Here is a 27,500-nt window from a genome sequence, read left to right on the forward strand (position 1 = left end):
GTGAGTTTGCCAGATCAGAGGCAGTAGGGATGACCAGGGATGTTCTCTGTTTAGTGAGTCCTCCAGATCAGAGGCAGTAGATGACCAGGGATGTTCTCTGTTTAGTGAGTCCTCCAGATCAGAGGCAGTAGGGATGACCAGGGATGTTCTCTGTTTAGTGGGTCCTCCAGATCAGAGGCAGTAGATGACCAGGGATGTTCTCTGTTTAGTGAGTCCTCCAGATCAGAGGCAGTAGGGATGACCAGGGATGTTCTCTGTTTAGTGAGTCCTCCAGATCAGAGGCAGTAGATGACCAGGGATGTTCTCTGTTTAGTGAGTCCTCCAGATCAGAGACAGTAGGGATGACCAGGGATGATCTCTGTTTAGTGAGTCCTCCAGATCAGAGGCAGTAGGGATGACCAGGGATGTTCTCTGTTTAGTGAGTCCTCCAGATCAGAGGCAGTAGATGACCAGGGATGTTCTCTGTTTAGTGAGTCCTCCAGATCAGAGACAGTAGGGATGACCAGGGATGTTCTCTGTTTAGTGAGTCCTCCAGATCAGAGGCAGTAGGGATGACTAGGGTTGTTCTCTTCATAAGTTTGTGAATTGGACCATTTTTCGGGCAAAAGTATTTTTGGGGTGTCGGGGAAATGTGCAGAGTAAATAGCACATTATTGTCTTTAGGAATATAGTAAAAGAAAAAAGTAAACGTTGGCAAAAAATATAAGTAGTAAACTAAAATACAAATACAAAAACTACTTAGGTTGTACATTAAAGTATTTTTTACTTCAGTACTTTAGACCACTGTTCTATATGCATCACACTCATACTAAGATGTAACTATGCATTTAAGGGAAAACATTTCAGTCATGGTAAGGCGTTAATAATTGAAGTTAGGATTTAAAGATAAGATACGAGTGGACCCACTGCACTTCAGTAAACACATGCCAAGGGGCAATGTACTTACTAAGCCATGCTGCTAAGAGCATAATATTTGAGTGGCTTTAACTAAATGTATGGAAAACAATGATGCAGACAGTTTGAGTGGTTTGAGACAAATACTGTGTGATTATGACACTAACATTCAACTCCTACAGACATAATGAATGCACTATTATTATCTATCTGCTTCTCTTCCAGGATATCCAGTACACTGACATTGACTATATGGAAGATAAGAAGGACTTCACTTACGATGAAGTCAACTTCAAAGGCCTCCCTCAGTTTGCTGATTACCTGCACGAGAAGGGACAGAAATACATTCTTATATTGGTAAGAAACAGACTGTTTTTGAAAGAAAGAAAAAAATATATTATTTAACCAGGCAAGTAATTTAAATGGACTTCTAGGAACAGTGGATTAACTGCCTTGTTCAGGGACACAATGACAGATTTTTCCTTGTCAGTTCAGGGATTAGATCTAGCAACCTTTCGGTTACTGGCCCAACACTCTAACCTGCCGCCTACATTTGATTTGCCTGACTAGTTTTTGCAAACATTTGTTGGTTCTACAGTTAGCTCCAGTTCCAAATGTGCTTGTTGAAAGAAAACATATTCACATTTCAATAGTAGTGGCACTACTGTAACTTTGCTATTACTTATAGGTTTGAAGTCGCCAAATCCGAGTGTTTTGCTCGAGTTTGTTGTTGCTAATGTATTTGATTATAGGCGTAAAACATGTCGCATTCAATTTGTAAATGTAGTTTGTGATCCAGATAGGATGCCGAGCAGTCCGCGATTTGGCAATATGTCAAGCATATCCCTAGCAGGTCATTACAGTTAGGTTGTTGTCTATGTCTACCTTTGAGGAACTTGAGTTATGCAGGTCATTACAGTTAGGTTGATGTCTATGTCTACCTTTGAGGAACTTGAGTTATTATGTAATTTATTAGAAAAAGCATTTACCGGTGTGACATCTGGTGTGACGTCCTTGTTCTCCTTGCATATATGTGTTGGTGATGCATGGGTGGACTCATAGCCGCAGTCCGGGTGGTTATACCCGCAGGGACGGGTTTAGGGTCGCTACGATGTAACTATTGTGTGGCTGAAGGGCTGAATAAAGAGAAAACAATACCTTTAAAAATCCGTAAATGTATCATTCTTGTGCAATTTATATCTATAGGAGGTTTTTCTTTCATTATTTTAGGCTGTCTGGTATTAGTGCATAAACCTAACCTTGAGGGGTTAACTGTATGCGTGGCAAATAGCCGGCACAGCCAATCGGCAAATAATGATTTTGGGAACGGGCAGGAGAAGTCAACGTCACAGAGGCAAAAAGGACGTTGTCAAAGTTTAATTCAATAAAACCAAAGCTGCGAAAGGAGAGTTGAAAATAATGAGAAGGTGGGGGGGGCAGAAAAGTAATGTTTGGAAAAGATTTGTTGACCAGGTAAAGAGGATGATTGATTGCAATGCCAGTGTTCTGGCTGTGTTAGGTGTGATGATTGTGAGGCGCTATACAAATTCGACACAGGACTTCAAATAGGCCTATTGCACGTCAAGGGAACTGTAGCCTGCTGTTTAGATGGCATAAATGGAAACTGAAATCTGCACATTGACTAACCAGAATAAATTACTGTTTTTTTGGGGGGCAAACTCCAAAGTCCTTTGATAATTCTAGTCCAGTGCGGTTTTAGCAAGAAAACAATAACTGATTGGATAAAATTGAATGAAGTGCTGCACATATCCTATGTATGAAGTGTCACTGAATACATTTGTTTATATGTTTTGTGCGAATGAATTGAATATCGCCACATGCAGTATTAAAACCTATTTTTCCTCTGGAATAAGAGACAAACTGGGGTAATAAATACATAACCAACGTTCTCTAGTAATAATGAGAACAGTGAACAGGGCTTCAGTCTTATTGTTTTTTGTGTGTTTTTTTACCGCGCATTAAATTGTTTAACCGACCAATGAAAAAGAGAGTTCCAAACCACTTTGCCAATAACAGCTTGTTTTCAGTTCTCCCCTCCCCACTCAAACCACTCGCACACAGTCCTAGGGAAATGATTGCTTCAGCAATAGTTTTCTGCTTTAGAAATACAATTTCTGCCCATTTTAATTTAAATCTAATTGCAGTAAGGTACATAAAAGCTGACCCAGAAATGATAGAGTTGGTAGTGAAGTTAAATGCAAAATGAACATAGTTGGGTGGCAAGGGTAGCCTAGTTGTTGGTGTTGGACTCGTAACCGAAAAGTTGCAAGAGTTAATCTCTGAGCTGACAATGTAAAATTCTGTCCTTCTACCCCTGAACAGGCAGTTAACCCACTGTTCCTAGGCCGTCATTGTAAATAAGAATTTGTTCTTAACTGACTTGACTAGTTAAATAAAGGTAAAATAAATAAAAAATGTTTTATTTGGTCCCGGGCATATGAAAAGGAGAGGAAAGGTGAAAATGATTACTCCTGTGCCTAGGCCTATTGGAAATCATCTTCCTTCCTGTACCTAGGCCTATTGTAAATCATCTACCTTCCTGTACCTAGGCCTATTGGAAATCATCTTCCTTCCTGTACCTAGGCCTATTGGAAATCATCTACCTTCCTGTACCTAGGCCTATTGGAAATCATCTTCCTTCCTTTACCTAGGCCTATTGGAAATCATCTTCCTTCCTGTACCTAGGCCTATTGGAAATCATCTTCCTTCCTGTACCTAGGCCTATTGGAAATCATCTCCCTTCCTGTACCTAGGCCTATTGGAAATCATCTCCTTCCTGTACCTAGGCCTATTGGAAATCATCTTCCTTCCTGTACCTAGGCCTATTGGAAATCATCTCCCTTCCTGTACCTAGGCCTATTGGAAATCATCTACCTTCCTTTACCTAGGCCTATTGGAAATCATCTCCCTTCCTGTACCTAGGCCTATTGGAAATCATCTCCCTTCCTGTACCTAGGCCTATTGGAAATCATCTCCCTTCCTGTACCTAGGCCTATTGGAAATCATCTTCCTTCCTGTACCTAGGCCTAGTGGAAATCATCTCCCTTCCTGTACCTAGGCCTAGTGGAAATCATCTTCCTTCCTTTACCTAGGCCTATTGGAAATCATCTACCTTCCTGTACCTAGGCCTATTGGAAATCATCTACCTTCCTGTACCTAGGCCTATTGGAAATCATCTACCTTCCTGTACCTAGGCCTATTGGAAATCATCTACCTTCCTGTACCTAGGCCTATTGGAAATCATATACCTTCCTGTACCTAGGCCTATTGGAAATCATCTACCTTCCTGTACCTAGGCCTATTGGAAATCATCTACCTTCCTGTACCTAGGCCTATTGGAAATCATCTACCTTCCTGTACCTAGGCCTATTGGAAATCATCTACCTTTCTGTACCTAGGCCTATTGGAAATCATCTCCCTTCCTTTACCTAGGCCTATTGGAAATCCTCTCCCTTCCTGTACCTAGGCCTATTGGAAATCATCTCCCTTCCTGTACCTAGGCCTATTGGAAATCATCTACCTTCCTGTACCTAGCCCTATTGGAAATCATCTCCCTTCCTGTACCTAGGCCTAGTGGAAATCATCTTCCTTCCTGTACCTAGGCCTATTGGAAATCATCTCCCTTCCTGTACCTAGGCCTATTGGAAATCATCTACCTTCCTGTACCTAGGCCTATTGGAAATCCTCTCCCTTCCTGTACCTAGGCCTATTGGAAATCATCTTCCTTCCTGTACCTAGGCCTATTGGAAATCATCTCCCTTCCTGTACCTAGGCCTATTGGAAATCATCTACCTTCCTTTACCTAGGCCTATTGGAAATCATCTTCCTTCCTGTACCTAGGCCTATTGGAAATCATCTCCCTTCCTGTACCTAGGCCTATTGGAAATCATCTCCCTTCCTGTACCTAGGCCTAGTGGAAATCATCTTCCTTCCTGTACCTAGTCCTAGTGGAAATCATCTCCCTTCCTGTACCTAGTTCTATTGGAAATCATCTTCCTTCCTGTACCTAGGCCTATTGGAAATCATCTTCCTTCCTGTACCTAGGCCTATTGGAAATCATCTCCCTTCCTGTACCTAGGCCTATTGGAAATCATCTTCCTTCCTGTACCTAGGCCTATTGGAAATCATCTACCTTCCTGTACCTAGGCCTATTGGAAATCATATACCTTCCTGTACCTAGGCCTATTGGAAATCATCTACCTTCCTGTACCTAGGCCTATTGGAAATCATCTACCTTCCTGTACCTAGGCCTATTGGAAATCATCTACCTTCCTGTACCTAGGCCTATTGGAAATCATCTACCTTTCTGTACCTAGGCCTATTGGAAATCATCTCCCTTCCTTTACCTAGGCCTATTGGAAATCCTCTCCTTCCTGTACCTAGGCCTATTGGAAATCATCTCCCTTCCTGTACCTAGGCCTATTGGAAATCATCTACCTTCCTGTACCTAGCCCTATTGGAAATCATCTCCCTTCCTGTACCTAGGCCTAGTGGAAATCATCTTCCTTCCTGTACCTAGGCCTATTGGAAATCATCTCCCTTCCTGTACCTAGGCCTATTGGAAATCATCTACCTTCCTGTACCTAGGCCTATTGGAAATCATCTTCCTTCCTGTACCTAGGCCTATTGGAAATCATCTCCCTTCCTGTACCTAGGCCTAGTGGAAATCATCTTCCTTCCTGTACCTAGGCCTATTGGAAATCATCTTCCTTCCTGTACCTAGGCCTATTGGAAATCATCTCCCTTCCTGTACCTAGGCCTATTGGAAATCATCTACCTTCCTGTACCTAGGCCTATTGGAAATCATCTTCCTTCCTGTACCTAGGCCTATTAGAAATCATCTCCCTTCCTGTACCTAGGCCTATTGGAAATCATCTACCTTCCTGTACCTAGGCCTATTGGAAATCATCTCCCTTCCTTTACCTAGGCCTATTGGAAATCATCTTCCTTCCTGTACCTAGGCCTATTGGAAATCATCTTCCTTCCTGTACCTAGGCCTATTGGAAATCATCTACCTTCCTGTACCTAGGCCTATTGGAAATCATCTCCCTTCCTTTACCTAGGCCTATTGGAAATCATCTACCTTCCTGTACCTAGGCCTATTGGAAATCATCTCCCTTCCTGTACCTAGGCCTATTGGAAATCCTCTCCCTTCCTGTACCTAGGCCTAGTGGAATTCATATTCCTTCCTGTACCTAGGCCTATTGGAAATCATCTACCTTCCTGTACCTAGGCCTATTGGAAATCATCTCCCTTCCTGTACCTAGGCCTAGTGGAATTCATATTCCTTCCTGTACCTAGGCCTATTGGAAATCATCTCCCTTCCTGTACCTAGGCCTAGTGGAATTCATATTCCTTCCTGTACCTAGGCCTATTGGAAATCATATTCCTTCCTGTACCTAGGCCTATTGGAAATCATCTTCCTTCCTGTACCTAGGCCTATTGGAAATCATCTCCCTTCCTGTACCTAGGCCTAGTGGAAATCATCTTCCTTCCTGTACCTAGGCCTATTGGAAATCATCTTCCTTCCTGTACCTAGGCCTATTGGAAATCATCTCCCTTCCTGTACCTAGGCCTAGTGGAATTCATATTCCTTCCTGTACCTAGGCCTATTGGAAATCATCTTCCTTCCTGTACCTAGGCCTATTGGAAATCATCTCCCTTCCTGTACCTAGGCCTATTGGAAATCATCTCCCTTCCTGTACCTAGGCCTAGTGGAAATCATCTCCCTTCCTGTACCTAGGCCTGAAACACGGTAGTCTACCCTATGACAAAATGCGATGCACACGACCATTCCAAATGTTTCTCACATATCAAAGCTCATTCCCTCTATAATAGCCTGTTGTGAGTAGGCTTATTTTAAAATGTTTTTTTTGTTGAGTTTAGTGCAGTTGTGCCAAAGAAAATGTCTGTGCTATTGTCTTTCAGGACCCGGCAATAGCCACCAGTAAGAGGATCAACGGGCCGTATGAGGCCTATGACCGAGGAACACAGAAGAACGCTTGGGTCACTGAGGCTGATGGGAAAACACCTATAGTGGGAGAGGTAGGTGGGAAGGGAGGTGGTGGAGGTGGAGGTGGTGGAGATGGTGATGTGCATGTGTCTGTGGGTGCTTGAGTGCGTGTGAGAGAGAGAGAGAGGCCGGCTAGTGTTGTTTTGAAATTATACATGCCACTTTGTGTTGGCTATGTGCGTAGAGAGAGACAGAGAGCGTTTACAAATGTCTACGGAGCAGATCATATCTCATGGGTTAACGATGTTTTTTACACGCACAATGAAACCTGGCCCAGTGCTAATCACTATTTATGGTTTAAATCAGGTCAAACAGGTGCATGGATTCTACATCCGTGTTTAATCTCTAACTGTCCTGCATCACAGACGGTGTGCTACGAGTATTAGCACAGACTGATCTTACTTACACCCATTGTGTGTGTGTGTGTGTGTGTGTGTGTGTGTGTGTGTGTGTGTGTGTGTGTGTGTGTGTGTGTGTGTGTGTGTGTGTGTGTGTGTGTGTGTGTGTGTGTGTGTGTGTTTGTGCGTGCGTGCGTGAGTGAGTGTGTTCTGCCTCACTGATTGTGCTTATAAACACAATAGAGGCAGCTGATGAGTAATCATCTAGTCAGTGGGATGCTAGTCATTGTGGAGCATGCAAAGACGTGCAGCTATTTATTATGGCGTTAAGGGTTAAAGGCTGTTGTAGATAAGGTATTTGTTATGGCGTTAAGGGTTAAGGGCTGGTGTAGGTAAGGTATTTATTATAACTCTAAGGGTTAAGGGCTGGTGTAGGTAAGGTATTTATTGTGGCGTTAAGGGTTAAGGGCTGGTGTAGGTAAGGTATTTATTATAGCACTAAGGGTTAAGGGCTGGTGTAGATAAGGTATTTATTGTGGCGTTAAGGGTTAAGGGCTGGTGTAGGTAAGGTATTTATTATAGCAATAAGGGTTAATGGCTGGTGTAGATAAGGTATTTATTATAGCACTAAGGATTAAGGGCTGGTGTAGCTAAGATATTTATTATGGCACTAAGGGTTAATGGCTGGTGTAGATAAGGTATTTATGATGGCGTTAAGGGTTAAGGGCTGGTGAAGGTAAGGTATTTATTATAGCACCAAGGGTTAAGGGCTGGTGTAGGTAAGGTATTTATTATGGCACTAAGGATTAAGGGCTGGTGTAGCTAAGATATTTATTATGGCACTAAGGGTTAATGGCTGGTGTAGATAAGGTATTTATTATAGCACTAAGGGTTAAGGGCTGGTGTAGGTAAGATATTTATTATGGCACTAAGGGATAATGGCTGGTGTAGATAAGGTATTTATTATAGCATTAAGGGTTAAGGGCTGGTGTAGGTAAGGTATTTATTATGGCATTAACTTCTTGACGCATGGATCCTTTCGGCGGGATCATTTTCATCACTAACCGTTGAATTGCAGAGCACCACATTCAAAACAAATTACAAACAGTTTTTATATTCATGAAATCACAAGTGCAATATACTGTAGCAGAACAAAGTTTAGCTTGTTGTTAATCCACCTGTCATGTCAGATTTTGAACATATGCTTTACAGTGAAAGCAATCCAAGCGTTTGTGTGAGTTTATCCATCACTAGACAAAACATTATGAACATCTAGCATCAAAGTAGCTTGGTCACCAAAATCAGAAAAGCAATAAAATTAATTCTGATGTTTTCACTCACGAGACACCCAGTTACACAATAAACTATTGTAAAGTGGCTGTTCCACTGGATGTCAGAAGGTGAATTCACCAATTTGTAAGTCGCTCTGGATAAGAGCGTCTGCTAAATGACTTAAATGTAAATGTATAAATGTTCCTTTTGTTCCATAAAGATTAGTGTTATATCCAAAATACCTCCATTTGTTTGGCGCGTTATGTTCAGAAATCCACAGGCTCGAGCAGGTCATGACATCGCAGACGAAAATTCCAAATAGTATCCGTAATGTCCACAGAAACATGTCAAACCTTTTTTTATAATCACTTTTTTATAAAAACTGATTCAAGAATATGTTTGGGAAGACAGAGGTAGGTGGAGAATAGAATATAATGATGTTATGGGAGAATTTGAGAGACAGAACAGACAGAATGGGGGAGAATGTAATGGTCAGGAAGAGAGAATGGAGCGAGTGGTGTAACTCCATCTTTCTGCCTCGAAACAGGCAGAAAGATGGAGGGACTGAGAAATATGGTGGAGCGAGAAAGATGGAAACTCCTGTAGATGATGGATTACAACTTCTGGACATCAGGACTGCGATTTCTCACCACGGACTGGCAGAATCCTTTTTTAACGAGTCTGAAAAGGCCGATGCCAACGATATACTGCTTTCTCAGGAACAGGCCTAGATCCCCGTGATTTGGTGAAGAGGAGGAGGAGAAAAAGGGTTCGGAGGGCGGGCTGCCTTCTGAGAATTTGTAGGCGATCAAATAAACCCCCAATGCCTTCCATTCTGCTAGCAAATGTGCAATCTTTGTACAATAACATAGATGACCTATGTGGAAGATTAAACTACCAACGTGACATTCAAAACTGTAACATCTTATGCTTCACGGAGACGTGGCAGAATGACGACACTATCAACATACAGCTGGCTGGTTATACGCTACACCGGCAGGATAGAACAGCAGTGTCTGTTAAGACAAGGGGTGGCGGATTGTGTATTTTTGTAAATAACAGCTGGTGCATGATATCTAAGGAAGTCTCGAGCTTTTGCTTGCCTGAGAAAGAGTAGCTCATGACTAACTGTAGACCACACTATCTACCTAGAGAGTTTTCATTTGTATTTCTTGTAGATGTTTACATTGCACCACGCCACCTGGCCAACACCCAGTGAGATTGCAGAGCGCCAAATTCAAATACAGAAATACTCATTATAAAAATTCAGAAAAGATACGACTATTAAACATAGGTTTAAAGATTAACTTCTTGTGAATCCAACCATTTAAAAAATGCTTTACGGCAAAAGCATACCTTACACATTTTTAAGAACATAGCCCAGCAGACAAATCATTACTAACAGTAACCAGCCAAGTACAAGAGTTACACCAGTCAGAAATAGAGATAAAATGAATCCCTTTGATGATATTCATATGTTTGCACTCAGAAGACATTCATTTATTCAATAAATGTTCCTTTTGTTCAATACAGTATCTCCTTATATCCGAAAACCTCTGTTTTGTTTGTGTGTTTTCTTCAGGATTCCACAGGCTCAAACGCAGTCGAAAAAGGCAGACAAAAAGTCTAAATTGTATCCGTCAAGTTCATAGAAACATGTCAAACAATGTTAATATTCAATCCTCAGGTTGTTTTTAGCCTAAATGATCTATAATATTTCAACCCGGACAATAACGTTGTCATTATAAAAGGTAAACAAGAAAGGCACTCTCTCGGTCTCACGCATGAAAAAGCTCTGACACGGCAGGGTCCACTCATTCAGACTGCTCTTACTCCCTCATTTTTCAGAAACAATTTCTAAAGACTGTTGACATCTAGTGGAAGGCATAGGAACTTCAGTTTGAGTCCTAAGTCAATGGATACTGTAATGGCATTGAATAGAAAACTACAACAACAAAAACAATTCCTACTTCCTGAATGGATTTTTCTCAGGTTTTTGCCTGACAAATCAGTTTTGTTATACTCACAGACATTATTTTAACAGTTTTGGAAACTTTAGAGTGTTTTCCATCCAAATCTACTAATTTTTGCACATCCTATCTTCTGGGCCCGAGTAGAAGACAGTTTAATTTGGGCATACTTTTCATCCAAAATTCCAAATGCTGCCCCCTACCCTAGAGAAGTTATTAAACAAGTCAATATTCACAAGGACGCAGGGCCAGACAGATTACCAGGACGTGCACTGCTAAGATGCGCTGACCAACTGGCATGTGCCTTCACTGACATTTTCAACCTCTCCCTGTCCGAGTCTGTAAAACCAGGATATTTTAAGCAGACCACCGTAGTGCCTGTGCCCAAGAACACTAAGGTAACCTGCCTAAATGACCACTTCTGTAGCCATGAAATGCTTCGAAAGGCTGGTCATAGCTCACATCAGCACCATCAATACCATTTTCCCAGAAACCCTAGACCCTAGATTTGCATACAGCCCCAACAGATCCACAGATGATGCAATCGCTATTGCACTCCACACTGCCCTTTTCCACATGGACAAAGGTGAGAATGCTGTTCATTGACTACAGCTCAGCATTCAAAACCATAGTGCCCTCAAAGCTCATCAATAAGCTAAGGAGCCTGGGACTAAACACCTCTCTCTGTAACTGGATCCTGGACTTCCTGACTGGCCGCCCTCAGGTGGTAAGGGTCGGTAACAACACATCTGCCATGCTGATCCTCAACACAGGGGCCCCCAGGGATGCATGCTCAGTCCCCTCCTGTACTCCCTGTTCACCCATAACTGCACGGCCAGGCAGACTCCAACACCATCATTAAGTTTTCCGATGACAGAGCAGTGGTAGGCCTGATCACCGATAATGACTAGACAGCCTATATGGAGGAGGTCAGAGACCTGGCAGTGTGGTGCCAGGACAACAACCTCTCCCTCAACGTGATCACGTCAAAGGAGATGATTGTGGACTACAGGAAAAAGAGAACCGAGCATGACCCCATTCTCTTCGACGGGGCTGCATTTGGAGCAGGTTGAGAGCTTCAAGTTCCTTGGTGTCCACATCACCAACAGACTAACATGGTTCAAGCACACCAAGAAAGTCATGAAGAGGGCACAACAAAACCTATTCCCCATTAGGAGACTGAAAGGATTTGGCATGGGTCCTCAGATCCTCAAAAGGTTCTACAGCTGCACCATCGAGAGCATCCTAACTGCTTGCGTCACTGCCTGATATGGCAACTGCTCGGCCTTCGACCGCAAGGCACTACAGAGGGTAGTGTGCACGGCCCAGTTCATCACTGGGGCCAAGCTTCCTGCTATGAAGGACCTCTATACCAGGCGGTGTCAGAGGAAGTCAAGCAGTACCGGAGCGCCAAGTCTAGGTCCAAGAGGCTTCGAAACAGCTTCTACCCCTAACCCATAAGACTCCTGAACACCTAATCAAATGGCTACCCAAACTATTTGCATTGCTCTCTGTTGTTATCATCTATGCATAGTCACTTCAATAACTCTATCTACATGTACTGTACTTATTACCTCAACTAACCGGTGCCCCTGCACATTGACTCTGCACCGGTACACCCTTGTATATACTCTTGCTATTGTTATTTTACTGCTGCTCTTTAATTACTTTTATTTCTTATTCTTATCTGTTTTTTTAACTGCATCTTTGGTTAGGGCCTCGTTAGTAAGCATTTTACTGTAAGGTGAAACACCTGTTGTATTCAGAGCATATGACCGTTTCAATTTGATTTTATTTGATTAGATTAACCCTGACCTTGGAGGCATCATATATCTGCCCAAAAGTTGTTCCTATATATCTGCTCCCTTGAGAGTTAAATCGTCATAATTAGGACACGTGTGTGTGTGTTTATGTGAACGTGTGTGAAAATCATTAATGTTCTCTTTCTGCTCGTGGTTGTGAAGTTGTTAGCGGGGGATAAAAGCTAGCTAATGTTTAACTGTGGGGAGTGAAGAAATCTTGATATTTAATCTTTACAACCCTGTCATATAAGGTCAGCGAAGACCTCAACCTAATGTACACATGTATTCATTGCTACAGACACACACATGCAATGCCCTCCCCCTCTTTCTCTGAGGATTAATCATTGCTCTCTGTGCTGCATGTCATTAGCAAAGGCTTCAAACTCACAGTCACGTCTGGATATTTATATTGTAGAATCGATTTCTCCTCCCATCTCTCTCATATGTCCTTCTCTCCCCTCTAAACGTTTCCCTCTCATTTCTACCATCGTTATCCCCTCCTATCCTCTCTCTTTCTCTCTGTCCTTTGCTCCAATTCTCTCCCTCTCTCTACGTCTACATCTACTTAGTGTTTATCTCTTCTCTCTTTATACTGTAGGTCTGTACAGATGACTTAGTGTTTCTCTCTTCTCTTCTCTCTATATATTGTAGGTCTGTCCAGATGATTTAGTGTTTCTCTCTTCTCTTCTCTCTATATACTATAGGTCTGTCCAGATGACTTAGTGTTTCTCTCCTCTCCTCTCTCTATACAGTAGGTTTGTCCAGATGACTTAGTTTTTCTCTCTTCTATCTTTATACCGTAGGTCTGTCCAGATGGCTAAGTGTTTCTCTCTTCTCTTCTCTCTATATACTGTAGGTCTGTCCAGATAACTTCGTTTTCTCTCTTCTCTTCTCTCTCTATACTGTAGGTCTGTCCAGATGACTTAGTGTTTCTCTCTTCTCTTCTCTCTATATACTGTAGATCTGTCCAGATGACTTAGTGTTTCTCTCTTCTCTTCTCTCTATATACTGTAGGTCTGTCCAGATGACTTCGTTTTCTCTCTTCTCTTCTCTCTCTATACCATAGGTCTGTCCAGATGACTTGGTGTTTCTCTCCTCTCTTCTCTCTCTATACTGTAGGTCTGTCCAGATGACTTAGTGTTTCTCTCTTCTCTTCTCTCTATACTGTCGGTCTGTCCAGATGACTTAGTGTTTCTCTCCTCTCCTCTCTCTATACAGTAGGTTTGTCCAGATGACTTAGTTTTTCTCTCTTCTATCTCTATACCGTAGGTCTGTCCAGATGACTTAGTGTTCCTCTCTTCTCTTCTCTCTCTATACAGTAGGTCTGTCCAGATGACTTAGTGTTTCTCTTCTCTCCTCTCTCTATACAGTAGGTCTGTCCAGATAACTTAGTGTTTCTCTTCTCTCCTCTCTCTATACAGAAGGTCTGTCCAGATGACTTAGTGTTTATCTTCTCTCTCTATACTGTAGGTCTGTCCAGATAACTTAGTGTTTCTCTTCTCTCCTCTCTCTATACAGAAGGTCTGTCCAGATAACTTAGTGTTTATCTTCTCTCTCTATACTGTAGGTCTGTCCAGATGAGTTGGTGTTTCTTGACAATAACCCTCCTCTCCTCCTCATATCCTCTTCTCTTCCCTCTCTCTCTAGGTCTGGCCAGGTGTGGCGGTGTTTCCAGACTACACTAACCCCAGCTGTAAAGAGTGGTGGACTGATGAGTACGTCAGATTATTCAAAGAAATCAAACATGACGCTCTGTGGATTGTAAGTCTATTCTACTAATGCTTGGTTGTACTATATTTATGTTCAATTCTGACATCCACATCCACACATCCCAACTCTGTCTTCTTCCTGACAGGATATGAATGAGGTGTCTAACTTCATGAAAGGCTCCATCAAGGGATGTGATGACAACAATCTCAACTACCCTCCCTTCACCCCTAGTAAGGCTGTTTATTAACCCTCAACTGCCCTTCCTTCACTCCTAGTAAGGCTGTTTATTAACCCTCAACTACCCTCCCTTCACTCCTAGTAAGGCTGTTTATTAACCCTCAACTGCCCTCCCTTCACTCCTAGTAAGGCTGTTTATTAACCCTCAACTGCCCTCCCTTCACTCCTAGTAAGGCTGTTTATTAACCCTCAACTACCCTCCCTTCACTCCTAGTAAGGCTGTTTATTAACCCTTTACTGCCCTTCCTTCACTCCTAGTAAGGCTGTTTATTAACCCTCAACTGCCCTTCCTTCACTCCTAGTAAGGCTGTTTATTAACCCTCAACTGCCCTTCCTTCACTCCTAGTAAGGCTGTTTATTAACCCTCAACTGCCCTTCCTTCACTCCTAGTAAGGCTGTTTATTAACCCTCAACTGCCCTTCCTTCACTGCTAGTAAGGCTGTTTATTAAGCCAAATCAGTACACTGGTATCTCTGATGAAAGGAGACACATGCTATTTTTTTTAATTAACAGGAAACACAAACTTTTTTGAATATCAAAAACTGCAGACAAGAAAAAAAAAAATATCTTCCACGCTTCTCTCTCATTCTGTCCTCCTCCTCCTCAGGTATCCTGGATGGGGTGTTGTACAGTAAGACTCTGTGTATGGACTCAAAACAGACCTGGGGAAACCACTATGATGTCCACAGTCTCTATGGATACGCCATGGTTCTAGCCACCAGAGAGTGAGTAGGGATCTTACCATGTGTGTAGAACTTGTACTGAAGCTCTGCCATAGAATGGACTATTTAGTCTGTATACTTGAATTCCACCAGCATATCCTTATCACTGTAAAATGATGTAGGTCTAGAGTTAGAGGCCTTGCTATGTGCTGAGTGAGGCTGAACTGTCCTGATGTTTCAGAGGTGAGTTGTCATGATTTGTCTAAATAAATAGAGCATCATTAAAAATAGAGCCTGGGGCGCTGTCATTGGGTCGGCTAGTCAAATGAGGATTGTTGTGTCTCGGAGGTAAATCCCTATGCACGCATAACCACCCGCACGCACACACAGAGTTATGTCTCAGCGGAGAATCCTGACACAGCTCTTTGAGTTACATTGTCTTCTGAGAGGCCTCCTCCATCGCTGACTCATCCTGTTAGCATACCGCTCGCTAGCTCCACTCCTCTGTCACTTCATCCTGTTAGCATACCGCTCGCTAGCTCCACTGTCACTTCATCCTGTTAGCATACCGCTCACTAGCTCCACTGTCACTTCATCCTGTTAGCATACCGCTTGCTAGCTCCACTCCTCTGTCACTTCATCCTGTTAGCATACCGCTCGCTAGCTCCACTGTCACTTCATCCTGTTAGCATACCGCTTGCTAGCTCCACTCCTCTGTCACTTCATCCTGTTAGCATACCGCTCGCTAGCTCCACTGTCACTTCATCCTGTTAGCATACCGCTTGCTAGCTCCACTAATCTGTCACTTCATCCTGTTAGCATACCGCTTGCTAGCTCCACTCCTCTGTCACTTCATCCTGTTAGCATACCGCTCGCTAGCTCCACTGTCACTTCATCCTGTTAGCATACCGCTCGATAGCTCCACTCCTCTGTCACTTCATCCTGTTAGCATACCGCCCGCTAGCTCCACTCTGTCACTTCATCCTGTTAGCATACCGCTTGCTAGCTCCACTCATCTGTCACTTCATCCTGTTAGCATACCGCCCGCTAGCTCCACTCTGTCACTTCATCCTGTTAGCATACTGCTCGGTAGCTCCACTCCTCTTTAGTCCTGACTTTTATTTTTTCTTCTGTCTATTTCTCTCTCGGCTAATTAAAAGGCCTTATTGTCAGGAGATGCACTTTGTAAACATCATCAGAACATAATATTGTCATGAAAATCAATGGCCGTTGGATTTAGCTAGCTAATTAGAGCAGTAAAGCAGTTCTGATGATACTCTCTATATCTCTCATTGTCTCTACACACCCCTCCCTCTCCCCCTACACTCTCTGTAGTGCTCTAGAGCGTGTGTTTGAGGGGAACAGGAGCCTAATGCTGACCCGCTCGTCTTTCCCCGGTGTGGGGAAGTACTCCGGCCACTGGCTGGGTGACAATGCTGCTAACTGGAACGACATCAAATGGGCCATACCTGGCATGCTGGAGTTTGGCCTGTTCGGAATCCCCTACGTGAGTACCTCAACCTGATACCGTCATCTATTGATTTAACAGGTTGGGCTATTTATCTGTTTGGAGACTGAAAAGTGTCTTGACTGGAAGCTGGTTCTTTACTCCCACAGCTGAGACAGAGGCAGGTAAGTGAGAAAAACGTACTGATGAGATATTAGAATGGTTAGAAGCCGTTTGGCTCTGGGCTCAGACAAGTAACATTGCAAACGTCAGTGAGAAACCAACACGCACACAGACACACACACACCTCCAGGTGTGACAGGGAGTGTTCGAGTTGCCAACCACAGTCCTGAAGAGACTCTGTCCAAGAGGTTTTCCAATTCTTGTTTGGCACACAGTCCCATTTAAACTCACTCTCTCTTTCAATTACACACACACACACACACACACACACACACACACACACACACACACACACACACACACACACACACACACACACACACACACACACACACACACACACACACACACACACACACACCATTCAAACTCACTCCTTTCAATTATATACACACACACCCATTCAAACTCACTCTCTCTTTCAATTATATACACACACACACACACACACATTCAAACTCACTCTCTCTTTCAATTATATACACACACACCCATTCAAACTCACTCTCTCTTTCAATTATACCTGTTACACACCCATTCAAACTCACTCTCTCTTCAATTATATACACACACACACACACACACACACCACACACACACACACACACATCCACACACACACCACCCATTCAAACTCACTCTCTCTTTCAATTATATACCCACACACACACACACACACACTGCACACACACACACACACACACACACACACACACACACACACACACACATCACACACACACACACACACACACACACCACACACACACACAAACACACAAACACACACACACAATCTAACTCACTCTCTCTTTCAATTACACACACACACACACACACACACACACACACACACACACACACACACACACACACACACACACACACACACACACACAACAAACACACAAACACACACACACATTCAAACTCACTCTCTCTTTCAATTACACACACACACACACACACACACACACACACACACACACACACACACACACACACACACACACACACACAAACAAACACACAAGCACACACACACTCCTGGCATAGGGAGACTTGGATTTGGATCGATGTCCTCCCATTGAGCATGCTGTTAAAGTGCCCTGCTATCAAACAATAGCAACACGCAAACACACTGCTCTCAAAGGATGGGTCATTGATTGGGTATTTTCTTTTATGCTTTACCATATGCAATTACCAAAACAGAGACTGCATACGTGTATTCTGCCAATTTGGCCTTATTGAATTGTTTTAACAAATGGAAACCAATATCAGACAAGACAAACAATTTCATTCCATACCCTGCAGTATCGTTTCAAATGCTAGTTTCAAATGCTAGTTTCAAATGCTACATCTGTGTGCTTTCCTGATCATTTTTTTGTGTGAGTTTGTCGGTGTATGTAACGTTCTGCCTTGTCCTGTGTTGTGCGTTTTCAGATCGGTGCTGATATTTGCGGTTTCTTTGACGACGTGTCAGAAGAGTTGTGTCGTCGTTGGATGCAGGTTGGAGCATTCTATCCCTTCAGCAGGAACCACAACGCCCAGCATTACAAGGTACCTGTTCCCAGCATTACAAGGTACCTGTTCCCAGCATTACAAGGTACCTGTTCCCAGCATTACAAGGTACCTGTTCCCAGCATTACAAGGTACCTGTTCCCAGCATTACAAGGTACCTGTTCCCAGCATTACAAGGTACCTGTTCCCAGCATTACAAGGTACCTGTTCCCAGCATTACAAGGTACCTGTTCCCAGCATTACAAGGTACCTGTTCCCAGCATTAAAGGTACCTGTTCCCAGCATTACAAGGTACCTGTTCCCAGCATTACAAGGTACCTGTTCCCAGCATTACAAGGTACCTGTTCCCAGCATTACAAGGTACCTGTTCCCAGCATTACAAGGTACCTGTTCCCAGCATTACAAGGTACCTGTTCCCAGCATTACAAGGTACCTGTTCATTACAAGGTACCTGTTCATTACAAGGTACCTGTTCCCAGCATTACAAGGTACCTGTTCCCAGCATTACAAGGTACCTGTTCCACACATTACAAGGTACCTGTTCCCACATTACAAGGTACCTGTTCCCGGCATTACAAGGTACCTGTTCCCACATTACAAGGTACCTGTTCCCAGCATTACAAGGTACCTGTTCCCAGCATTACAAGGTACCTGTTCCCAGCATTACAAGGTACCTGTTCCCAGCATTACAAGGTACCTGTTCCCAGCACACACACACACACACACACACACACACACACACACACACACACAAACACACAAACACACACACACATTACAAGGTACCTGTTCCCAGCATTACAAGGTACCTGTTCCCAGCATTACAAGGTACCTGTTCCCAGCATTACAAGGTACCTGTTCCCAGCATTACAAGGTACCTGTTCCCAGCATTACAAGGTACCTGTTCCCAGCATTACAAGGTACCTGTTCCCAGCATTACAAGGTACCTGTTCCGATGTACCTGTTCCCAGCATTACAAGGTACCTGTTCCCAGCATTACAAGTTCCCAGCATTACAAGGTACCTGTTCCCAATTACAAGGTACCTGTTCCCAGCATTACAAGGTACCTGTTCCCACATGGTCCTGTTCCAGCATTACAAGGTACCTGTTCCCATTGCATTACAAGGTACCTGTTCCCAGCATTACAAGGTACCTGTTCCCAGCATTACAAGGTACCTGTTCCCAGCATTACAAGGTACCTGTTCCCAGCATTACAAGGCCTGTTCCCATTACAAGGTACCTGTTCCCAGCATTACAAGGTACCTGTTCCCAGCATTACAAGGTACCTGTTCCCAGCATTACAAGGTACCTGTTCCCAGCATTACAAGGTACCTGTTCCCAATTACAAGGTACCTGTTCCCAGCATTACAAGGTACCTGTTCCCAGCATTACAAGGTACCTGTTCCCAGCATTACAAGGTACCTGTTCCCAGCATTACAAGGTACCTGTTCCCAGCATTACAAGGTACCTGTTCCCAGCATTACAAGGTACCTGTTCCCAGCATTACAAGGTACCTGTTCCCAGCATTACAAGGTACCTGTTCCCAGCATTACAAGGTACCTGTTCCCAGCATTACAAGGTACCTGTTCCCAGCATTACAAGGTACCTGTTCCCAGCATTACAAGGTACCTGTTCCCAGCATTACAAGGTACCTGTTCCCAGCATTACAAGGTACCTGTTCCCAGCATTACAAGGTACCTGTTCCCAAGGTACCTGTTCCCATTACAAGGTACCTGTTCCCAGCATTACAAGGTACCTGTTCCCAGCATTACAAGGTACCTGTTCCCAGCATTACAAGGTACCTGTTCCCAGCATTACAAGGTACCTGTTCCCAGCATTACAAGGTACCTGTTCCCAGCATTGTTCCCACAAGGTACCTGTTCCCAGCATTACAAGGTACCTGTTCCCAGCATTACAAGGTACCTGTTCCCAGCATTACAAGGTACCTGTTCCCAGCATTACAAGGTACCTGTTCCCAGCATTACAAGGTACCTGTTCCCAGCATTACAAGGTACCTGTTCCCAGCATTACCTGTTCCCAGCATTACAAGGTACCTGTTCCCAGCATTACAAGGTACCTGTTCCCAGCATTACAAGGTACCTGTTCCCAGCATTACAAGGTACCTGTTCCCAGCATTACAAGGTACCTGTTCCCAGCATTACAAGGTACCTGTTCCCTTCTATCCAAGTATGGATATGTCAATGTAACAAGTCGCAGTTTCAATGCTCAGTCTCACTTTACATTGTGATTGGAGACGGCTCAAGACTTAGATAGGATAACAATGCAGGGTCAGTTCAGGGCAGCGAAGGGGACATTGCCCTATATAGGGTGCCGTCTTTCAGATGGGACGTTTAAATGGGTGTCCTGACTGTGGTCAACAAAGATCCCATGTCACCTATCATAAGTGTAGGGTCGTTAACCCTGGTGTCCTGGCTAATTTCCCATCATGATAACCTAATCACCTCCAGCTTTCAATTGGCTCATTCCTCCCATTCCTCATCCCCCCTGTAACTCTTCCCTAGTTTGTTGCTGTAAAAGAGAACATGTGACCGACCGCCTCGATTCGGTCTTATGTAGCAACATGTTTTAGACGCAGAGCTAGAAAATGGTATATCCTACACTATGCTTGAGGAACAATGGGGAAAGTAAGTCTGCTTTGAAACTTTTGTGAAAATGGTCCTTGAATCTTTTGCTACACCTACCCGGAGAGCTCTTCTTTGTCTACATCCATTCAGCATCATTCACACCCTCTTAACCCATCTCTTTAAGGATTCACATGTGAGGTCATGTAGAAAACACACACTATATCAAATCAAATCTAAGTTTATTTGTCACATGCACAGGATACAGAAGGTGTAAATGGCACAGTGAAGTGGTGACTTGCATATATTACAAATATTTTATAATTTTTCAATGATGCTTACCCGACGCCAGTGGAGGCTCCTCAGAGGAAGAAAGGAAGGACTGTCATCCTCAGATAATTTCATAAAAAATTGTGAATTGTAAAACATTTAAAAAGCTATAACTTTTAGATAAAACTAAAGTATATATAATTACGTCACCAAATAACTGATTAAAACACACTATTTTGCAAAGAATGTCTACAGTAGCCTCAGCAGCACTCTGTAGGGTAGCACGATGGTGTAACTTCTGTCCTCCTCTGGGTACATTGACTTCAATACAAAACCTAGGAGGCTCATGGTTCTCACCCCCAACCATAGACTTACACAGTAATTATGAGAACTTCCAGAGGACGTCCTCTGCCTATGTCCGCCTGCTTGTGTAACAATTAACTGGCTGTACACTAGCGTTACTGCATGATTGTAGTGGGTTTACTAACATGTTATTATTATTTGTAATTATTCATTTTTTAAATTCAAAATTCAGATCAACAATTTACATTGTTACATCATACGAAACAGAACGTAGGTATTAATGAGAAAATACTAAAAACACACAAAACATTTAAAGTAATACAAATTTACAATTCTAGTGCAATTGTAATCACGTTGAAAAAATCTTATTATAATGGTTCAGGAAAATGTTATTCTTGTTGTTATTCACTATTTTAATAAAATAGTTAAGTTCAATCAAAAAATACGTGTACTTTTGGTATAGAATTTTTGAATTTTTGTTTGTCTATAAAGTTATTGGCCACAAGAAAGAAAAATTCACAATCATTTCAATGGTCTTGTTATCATTGCAAAAGTAACATATTATATCCTTCACATGGTAAATAAGTATTTTGCAAGGTTTTCCCAAAATTCTGACACAAATTTACATTCAAAGAACAAGTGAGACAGATTCTCACCTTGAAGAATGTGTCTTATATATTTATTACAACAGGATTTATCAAGTAAGCCCACGCCTTCCAATCTGAGTTCTGGATAAACTTTGTGATCATTACCAAAGCTAAAATGAGTTTTCATTATTGCAGTTAGACAACTGGGAACGGCTTTGATCACAGAAATAAACTCTCTGCAACATATTGGGAACTCTTTCAATGTTATAAATTGTTCATATCTGAGAATATTACCCTTGATTATGTTAGGTCATAGCCAAGTCCAAAAAACACACAGCCATTTTTCCAGCCAAAGGGAGGAATCACAAAAAGCAGAAATATAGATCAAATTAATAACTAACCTTTGATGATCGTCATCAGATTACACTCATAGGACATCATGTTACACCATACATGTATGTTTTTTCGATAATGTGCATATTTATATCCAAAAAACTCAGTTTACACTGGCGTCTTACGTGCAGAAATGTTTTGATTCCAAAACATCCGGTGATTTTGCAGAAATACTCATAAACATTGATAAAAGATACAACTGTTATTCACAGAATTAAAGATAGTCCAGACAAAAACTCAAACAGTTATGTTAGAGGTCGCAGAAACAAGCCAAACGATGTATGGAATCAATCTTTAGGATGTTTTTAACATAAAATATCCAACCGGAGAATTCCTTTGTCTTCAGAAAAGCACTGGAACGAGAGGTAACTCTGTCGGGAGCGCGCGTCATGAGACCAAGGCTCTCTGCCAGACCACTGACTCAAAGAGGTCTCATGAGCCCCTCCTTTATGGTAGAATCCTCATTCAAGTTTCCAAAGACGATTGACTAGTGGAAGCCGTAGGAAGTGCAACTTTATCCATATCTCAATGTGTTTTCGGTAGGCCAAGCTTTGAAAAACTACAAACCTCAGATTTCCAACTTCCTGTTTGGATTTCTCCTCATTTTTTTGCCTGCCATATGAGTTATGATATACTCACTGACATCATTCAAACAGTTTTAGAAACTTCAGAGTGTTTTCTATCCAACACTAATACTAATATGCATATATTAGCATCTGGGACTGAGTCGGAGGTAGTTTGCTCTGGATACGCTTTTCATCCAAAAGTGAAAATGCTGCCCCCTATCCCAAAGCAGTTAAAAGATGAACTTCTTGTTAATCCAGCCTCTTTGTCAGATTTCAGAAAGGCTTTACGGCGAAAGCATACCATACGATTATCTTAGGACAATGCCTTGCTTATAAAAGCATAGAAATATTTTCCAACCAAGGAGAGGCGTCACGAAAGTCAGAAATAGCAATAAAATAAATCACTTACCTTTGAAGATCTTCCTCTGTTGGCAATCCAAAGGGTCCCAGCTACACAATAAATTGTTGTTTTGTTCGATAAAGTCCCTCTTTATATCCAAAAAACTCTTTGTTTTGTTGGCATGTTTTGTTCAGTAATCCACTGGCTCAAAGGAGGTCAAGACATGCAGACGAATGCATTCTAAAAGTACCGGTAAAATTCATCTAAACATGTCAAACAATGTTTATAACTAATCCTCAGGGTGTCAATTATCTAAATAATCCATAATATTTCAACCGACAATAGCGTATTCAATAGAAAGGAAAAATAATGAAGAGTGCACACAGTCACACGCGCAAACCAGTACTGCTTGATTCCATAAACCACATAGCAAAAGGTCTAATTATTCAGAAAACAAGCTTGAAACCATGTCTAAAGACTGTTGACATCTAGTGGAAGCCATAGGAACTGCAATCTGGGCCCTAACCCTTTATATAGTCAATAGGCTTTCAATGGAAAACCACTCACATCAAAAAATCCCATTTCCTAGATGTATTTTCCTTGGGTTTTCGCCTGCCATATCAGTTATGTTATACTCACAGACATTATTTTAACAGCTTTAGAAACTTCAGAGTGTTTTCTATCCAAAACGACCAATTATATGCATATCCAAGCTTTTTGGCCTGAGTAACAGGTAGTTTACTGTACTTGTACTTTCCTAGTAAATTGGGTAAAAAGGGTCATATTTGGAGCATGTGAGGGATATCCATACACATTACAAATGATGAAAATAGCATTTTCAAGTCTCCCTGGCAGTCTGATCCTGTGGTATCAGATCTTCTTTAACGTGTTCACGCTACACGTTTCCCAAGGGCACCCCCCCCCACCCCCTCAACTCAAAAAGTGTCGCACAGAATGCAAAATATTCTTAGAAATATTTAACCTCCACACATTATCAAGTCCAATAGCTCAAATGAAAGATAAACACCTTGTTCATCTACCCAGCGAGTAAGATTTCAAAAATATTTTACGGCGAAAACATAGCACATATGTATGTCAAACCACCACAAAGACACAAACGATATGTAGCCATTTTGTCGAACAAAAGAATCACAAACGCAGGATTAAAAGAAAAATTATTCACTAACCTTTTGAAAATCTTCATCAGATGACAGTAATAGGACATGTTACACAGTACATTTATGTTTTTTTCAATAATATGCAATTTATATCCATAAATCTCCATTTATATTGACGCCATGTTCAGAAAATGCTAAAAAATGTCAGGAGAAATTACAGATAGCTCCGCCAGATAACGCCAGATAACAGCAATACACATCATAAACTTTGACTAAATATACATGTTCTACATATAGTTAGAAAGATACACTGCTTCTTAATGCAATCGCTTTGTCACATTTCTTTTTAACGTTACAGAAATTCTTTACTATTCAATAATCTGAGACGGCACTCAGACATAACCAATATTTCTCCGCTATGTTGGAGTCAACAGAAACACAAAATTACAACATAAATATTCCCTTACCTTTCATGGTCTTCGATCAGAATGTAGTGGAAGGAGTCATACTTACCCAAAACATCATTTGGTTTCAAGTCGTGTGTCTTTGTATGAGCATATGCTTCAAGTTCCAGCTGAAATGCATCCAAAATGACTTCTGGTCCCGAACAGTTGCGCATCAAAACTTCAAAATTACATATTATATGTCGACTAAACTGGTCAAACTAAGTGCAGAATCAAGCTTTAGGATGTTATTAACGTACAAAACAATTGGCGATTCAACCGGACAAAAGCAATTCCTCACAGACAATCTGGAACAGAGGAATGACTGTGTACAATTCGCGCCCGAACGCGCATCTATTTTCTCGCGACACTCACAATTTTGCCTGCCAAAGGGTCAAAGCTCGTGGGATTTGCACAATTAAACGCTCTACTGATAGAAGACATCTCGCGGAAGACATAGAAACTGTTCCCAGATCCATAGCTGGTTGGGAAGGGTGGGGGCGATGACATCAAAGTTGGCCCAACTTTCTGAATGAGAAAACTAGTTTGGGAGATTGGCTGCCCAGTGAGTTCTGCTATACATACAGACATAATTCAAACGGTTTTAGAAGCTTTAGAGTGTTTTCTATTCAATAATTATTATTATATGCATATTTTAGCAATTTTGGACAGATTTCTTTTTCAGTTTACTATGGGCACGCAATTCATCCAAAGGGGGCAGTATTGTCCCGAGCGCTAACGAGCCTCTCTAAAACGGAAGCAAACGGAACGAAATGGGGATAAACATACCCTTGTTTGCAATTGTTGGACAAATGATCACATCAAATCAAATGTTATTTGTCACATGCGCGGAATACAACAGGTGCTACAGTGACATGCTTACTTACAAGCCCTTAACCAATCAATGCTTTAAGAATTGAATAACAAACATTTAAAAAATAAAGTAACAAATAATTAAACAGCAGCAGTAAAATAACAAGCAAGGCTACATAAAGGGGGTACCAGTACAGAGTCAATGTGGAGGCTATATACAGGGGGTACCGGTACAGGGTCAATGTGGAGGGTATATACATGGGGTACCGGTACAGAATCAATGTGGAGGCTATATACAGGAGGTACCAGTACAGAGTCAATGTGGAGGCTATATACAGGGGGTACCGGTACATAGTCAATGTGGAGGCTATATAGAGGGGGTACCAGTACAGAGTCAATGTGGAGGCTATATACAGGGGGTACCGGTACAGAGTCAATGAGGAGGCTATATGCAGGGGGTACCGGTACAGAGTCAATGTGGAGGCTATATACAGGGGTACCGGTACAGAGTCAATGTGGAGGCTATAAACAGGGGGTACCAGTACAGAGTAAATGTGGAGGCTATATACAGGGGCTACCGGTACAGAGTCAATGTGGAGGCTATATACAGGGGGTACCGGTACAGAGTCAATGAGGAGGCTATATACAGGGGGAACAGGTACAGAGTCAATGTGGAGGCTATATACAGGGGGAACCGGTACAGAGTCAATGTGGAGGCTATATACAGGGGGTACCGGTACAGAGTCAATGAGGAGGCTATATACATGGGGAACAGGTACAGAGTCAATGTGGAGGCTACATACAGGGGGAACCGGTACAGAGTCAATGTGGAGGCTATATACAGGGGGTACCTTGTGCGTGGCAGCGGTTAGTCAAGGTATTTGTGGTAATATGTACATGTATAAATAATAAACATAGAGTAGGAGCTGTGTATGCAAATTGTCTGGGTAGCCATATGATTAGCTGTTCAGAAGTCTTGTGGCTTGGGGGTAGAAACTGTTAACCTCTTGAAACTCCCCATCCCGGATCCGGGATTGTGACTAAGCCTCAGGCTCATTAGCATAACGCAACGTTAACGATTTCTGAAAATCGCAAATAAAATTAAAATAATGTGTTTGCTCTCAAGCTTAGCCTTTTCTTAACAACACTGTCATCTCAGATTTTCAAAATATGCTTTTGAACCATAGAAATTGACTAATTTGTGTAAGAGTATGCAAAGCTAGCATAGCATTTTGTGTAGCATGTAGCACGCAACATTTTCACAAAAGCCAGATAACCAAATAAATAAAATCATTTACCTTTGAAGAGCTTCTGATGTTTTCAATGAGGAGACTCCCAGCCACATACCAGATGCGCAGTGTTTCCTGAAAGCGTCTGTGTGTAGGAGAAATCGTTCCGTTTTCTACATTGCGCCTGGCTACCGAAACGAACCGAAAATGCAGTCACCTACAACGTGAAACTTTTTCCGGATTAACTACATAATATCGACCGAAACATGGCAAACGTTGTTTGGAATCAAATCTCAAGGTGTTTTTTCACATATCTCTTCATTGACATGCAGTTCGTGGAAGCTTGCTTCTCTCTCTGTGCCCCATGGAAAAATACTGGCAGGTGACTTTTGCGCACCAATTTCGGCGCAGGACACCGGGCGGACACGTGGTAAATGTGGTCTCTTATGGTCAATCTTCCAACGATCTGCCTACAAATACGTCACAATGCTGCAGACACCTTGGGGAAACGACAGAAAGGGCAGACTCATTCCTCTTGCGTTCACAGCCATATAAGGAGATCATGAAAGACAGAGCCTCAAAAATCCTTGTCATTTCCTGGATGCCAAGTCATCTTGGTTTTGCCTGAAGCTCACGTTAAAGGGCACGCACAGAGAAGATATTTGTATTTCTGGACACGTCAGAGTGTTTTCTTTCGAACAGTAGCAATTATATGCATAGTCGAGCATCTTTTTGTGACAAAATATCTTGTTTAAAACGGGAACGTTTTTCTTCCAAAAATGAAAT

At 42.2% G+C, this 27,500-nt stretch overlaps 1 protein-coding gene across 2 annotated transcripts in view; it reads left to right on the forward strand.

The window, feature by feature from the left end:
• The window catches only part of si (sucrase-isomaltase), a 110,406-nt gene that overhangs the window by 24,343 nt on the left and 58,563 nt on the right, over positions 1-27,500 (forward strand). For both annotated transcript variants that reach the window (XM_064975291.1, XM_064975290.1), the window contains exons 11-17: positions 1,120-1,251; positions 6,844-6,960; positions 13,958-14,071; positions 14,166-14,250; positions 14,865-14,982; positions 16,255-16,426; positions 17,993-18,109. In XM_064975291.1, coding sequence (XP_064831363.1) covers positions 1,120-1,251; positions 6,844-6,960; positions 13,958-14,071; positions 14,166-14,250; positions 14,865-14,982; positions 16,255-16,426; positions 17,993-18,109 — 855 coding nt within the window. The remainder of the gene's footprint in view (positions 1-1,119; positions 1,252-6,843; positions 6,961-13,957; positions 14,072-14,165; positions 14,251-14,864; positions 14,983-16,254; positions 16,427-17,992; positions 18,110-27,500) is intronic.

The sequence above is a fragment of the Oncorhynchus masou genome, chromosome 9 (genome assembly GCF_036934945.1).
Source record: "Oncorhynchus masou masou isolate Uvic2021 chromosome 9, UVic_Omas_1.1, whole genome shotgun sequence".
Lineage (NCBI taxonomy): Eukaryota > Metazoa > Chordata > Actinopteri > Salmoniformes > Salmonidae > Oncorhynchus > Oncorhynchus masou.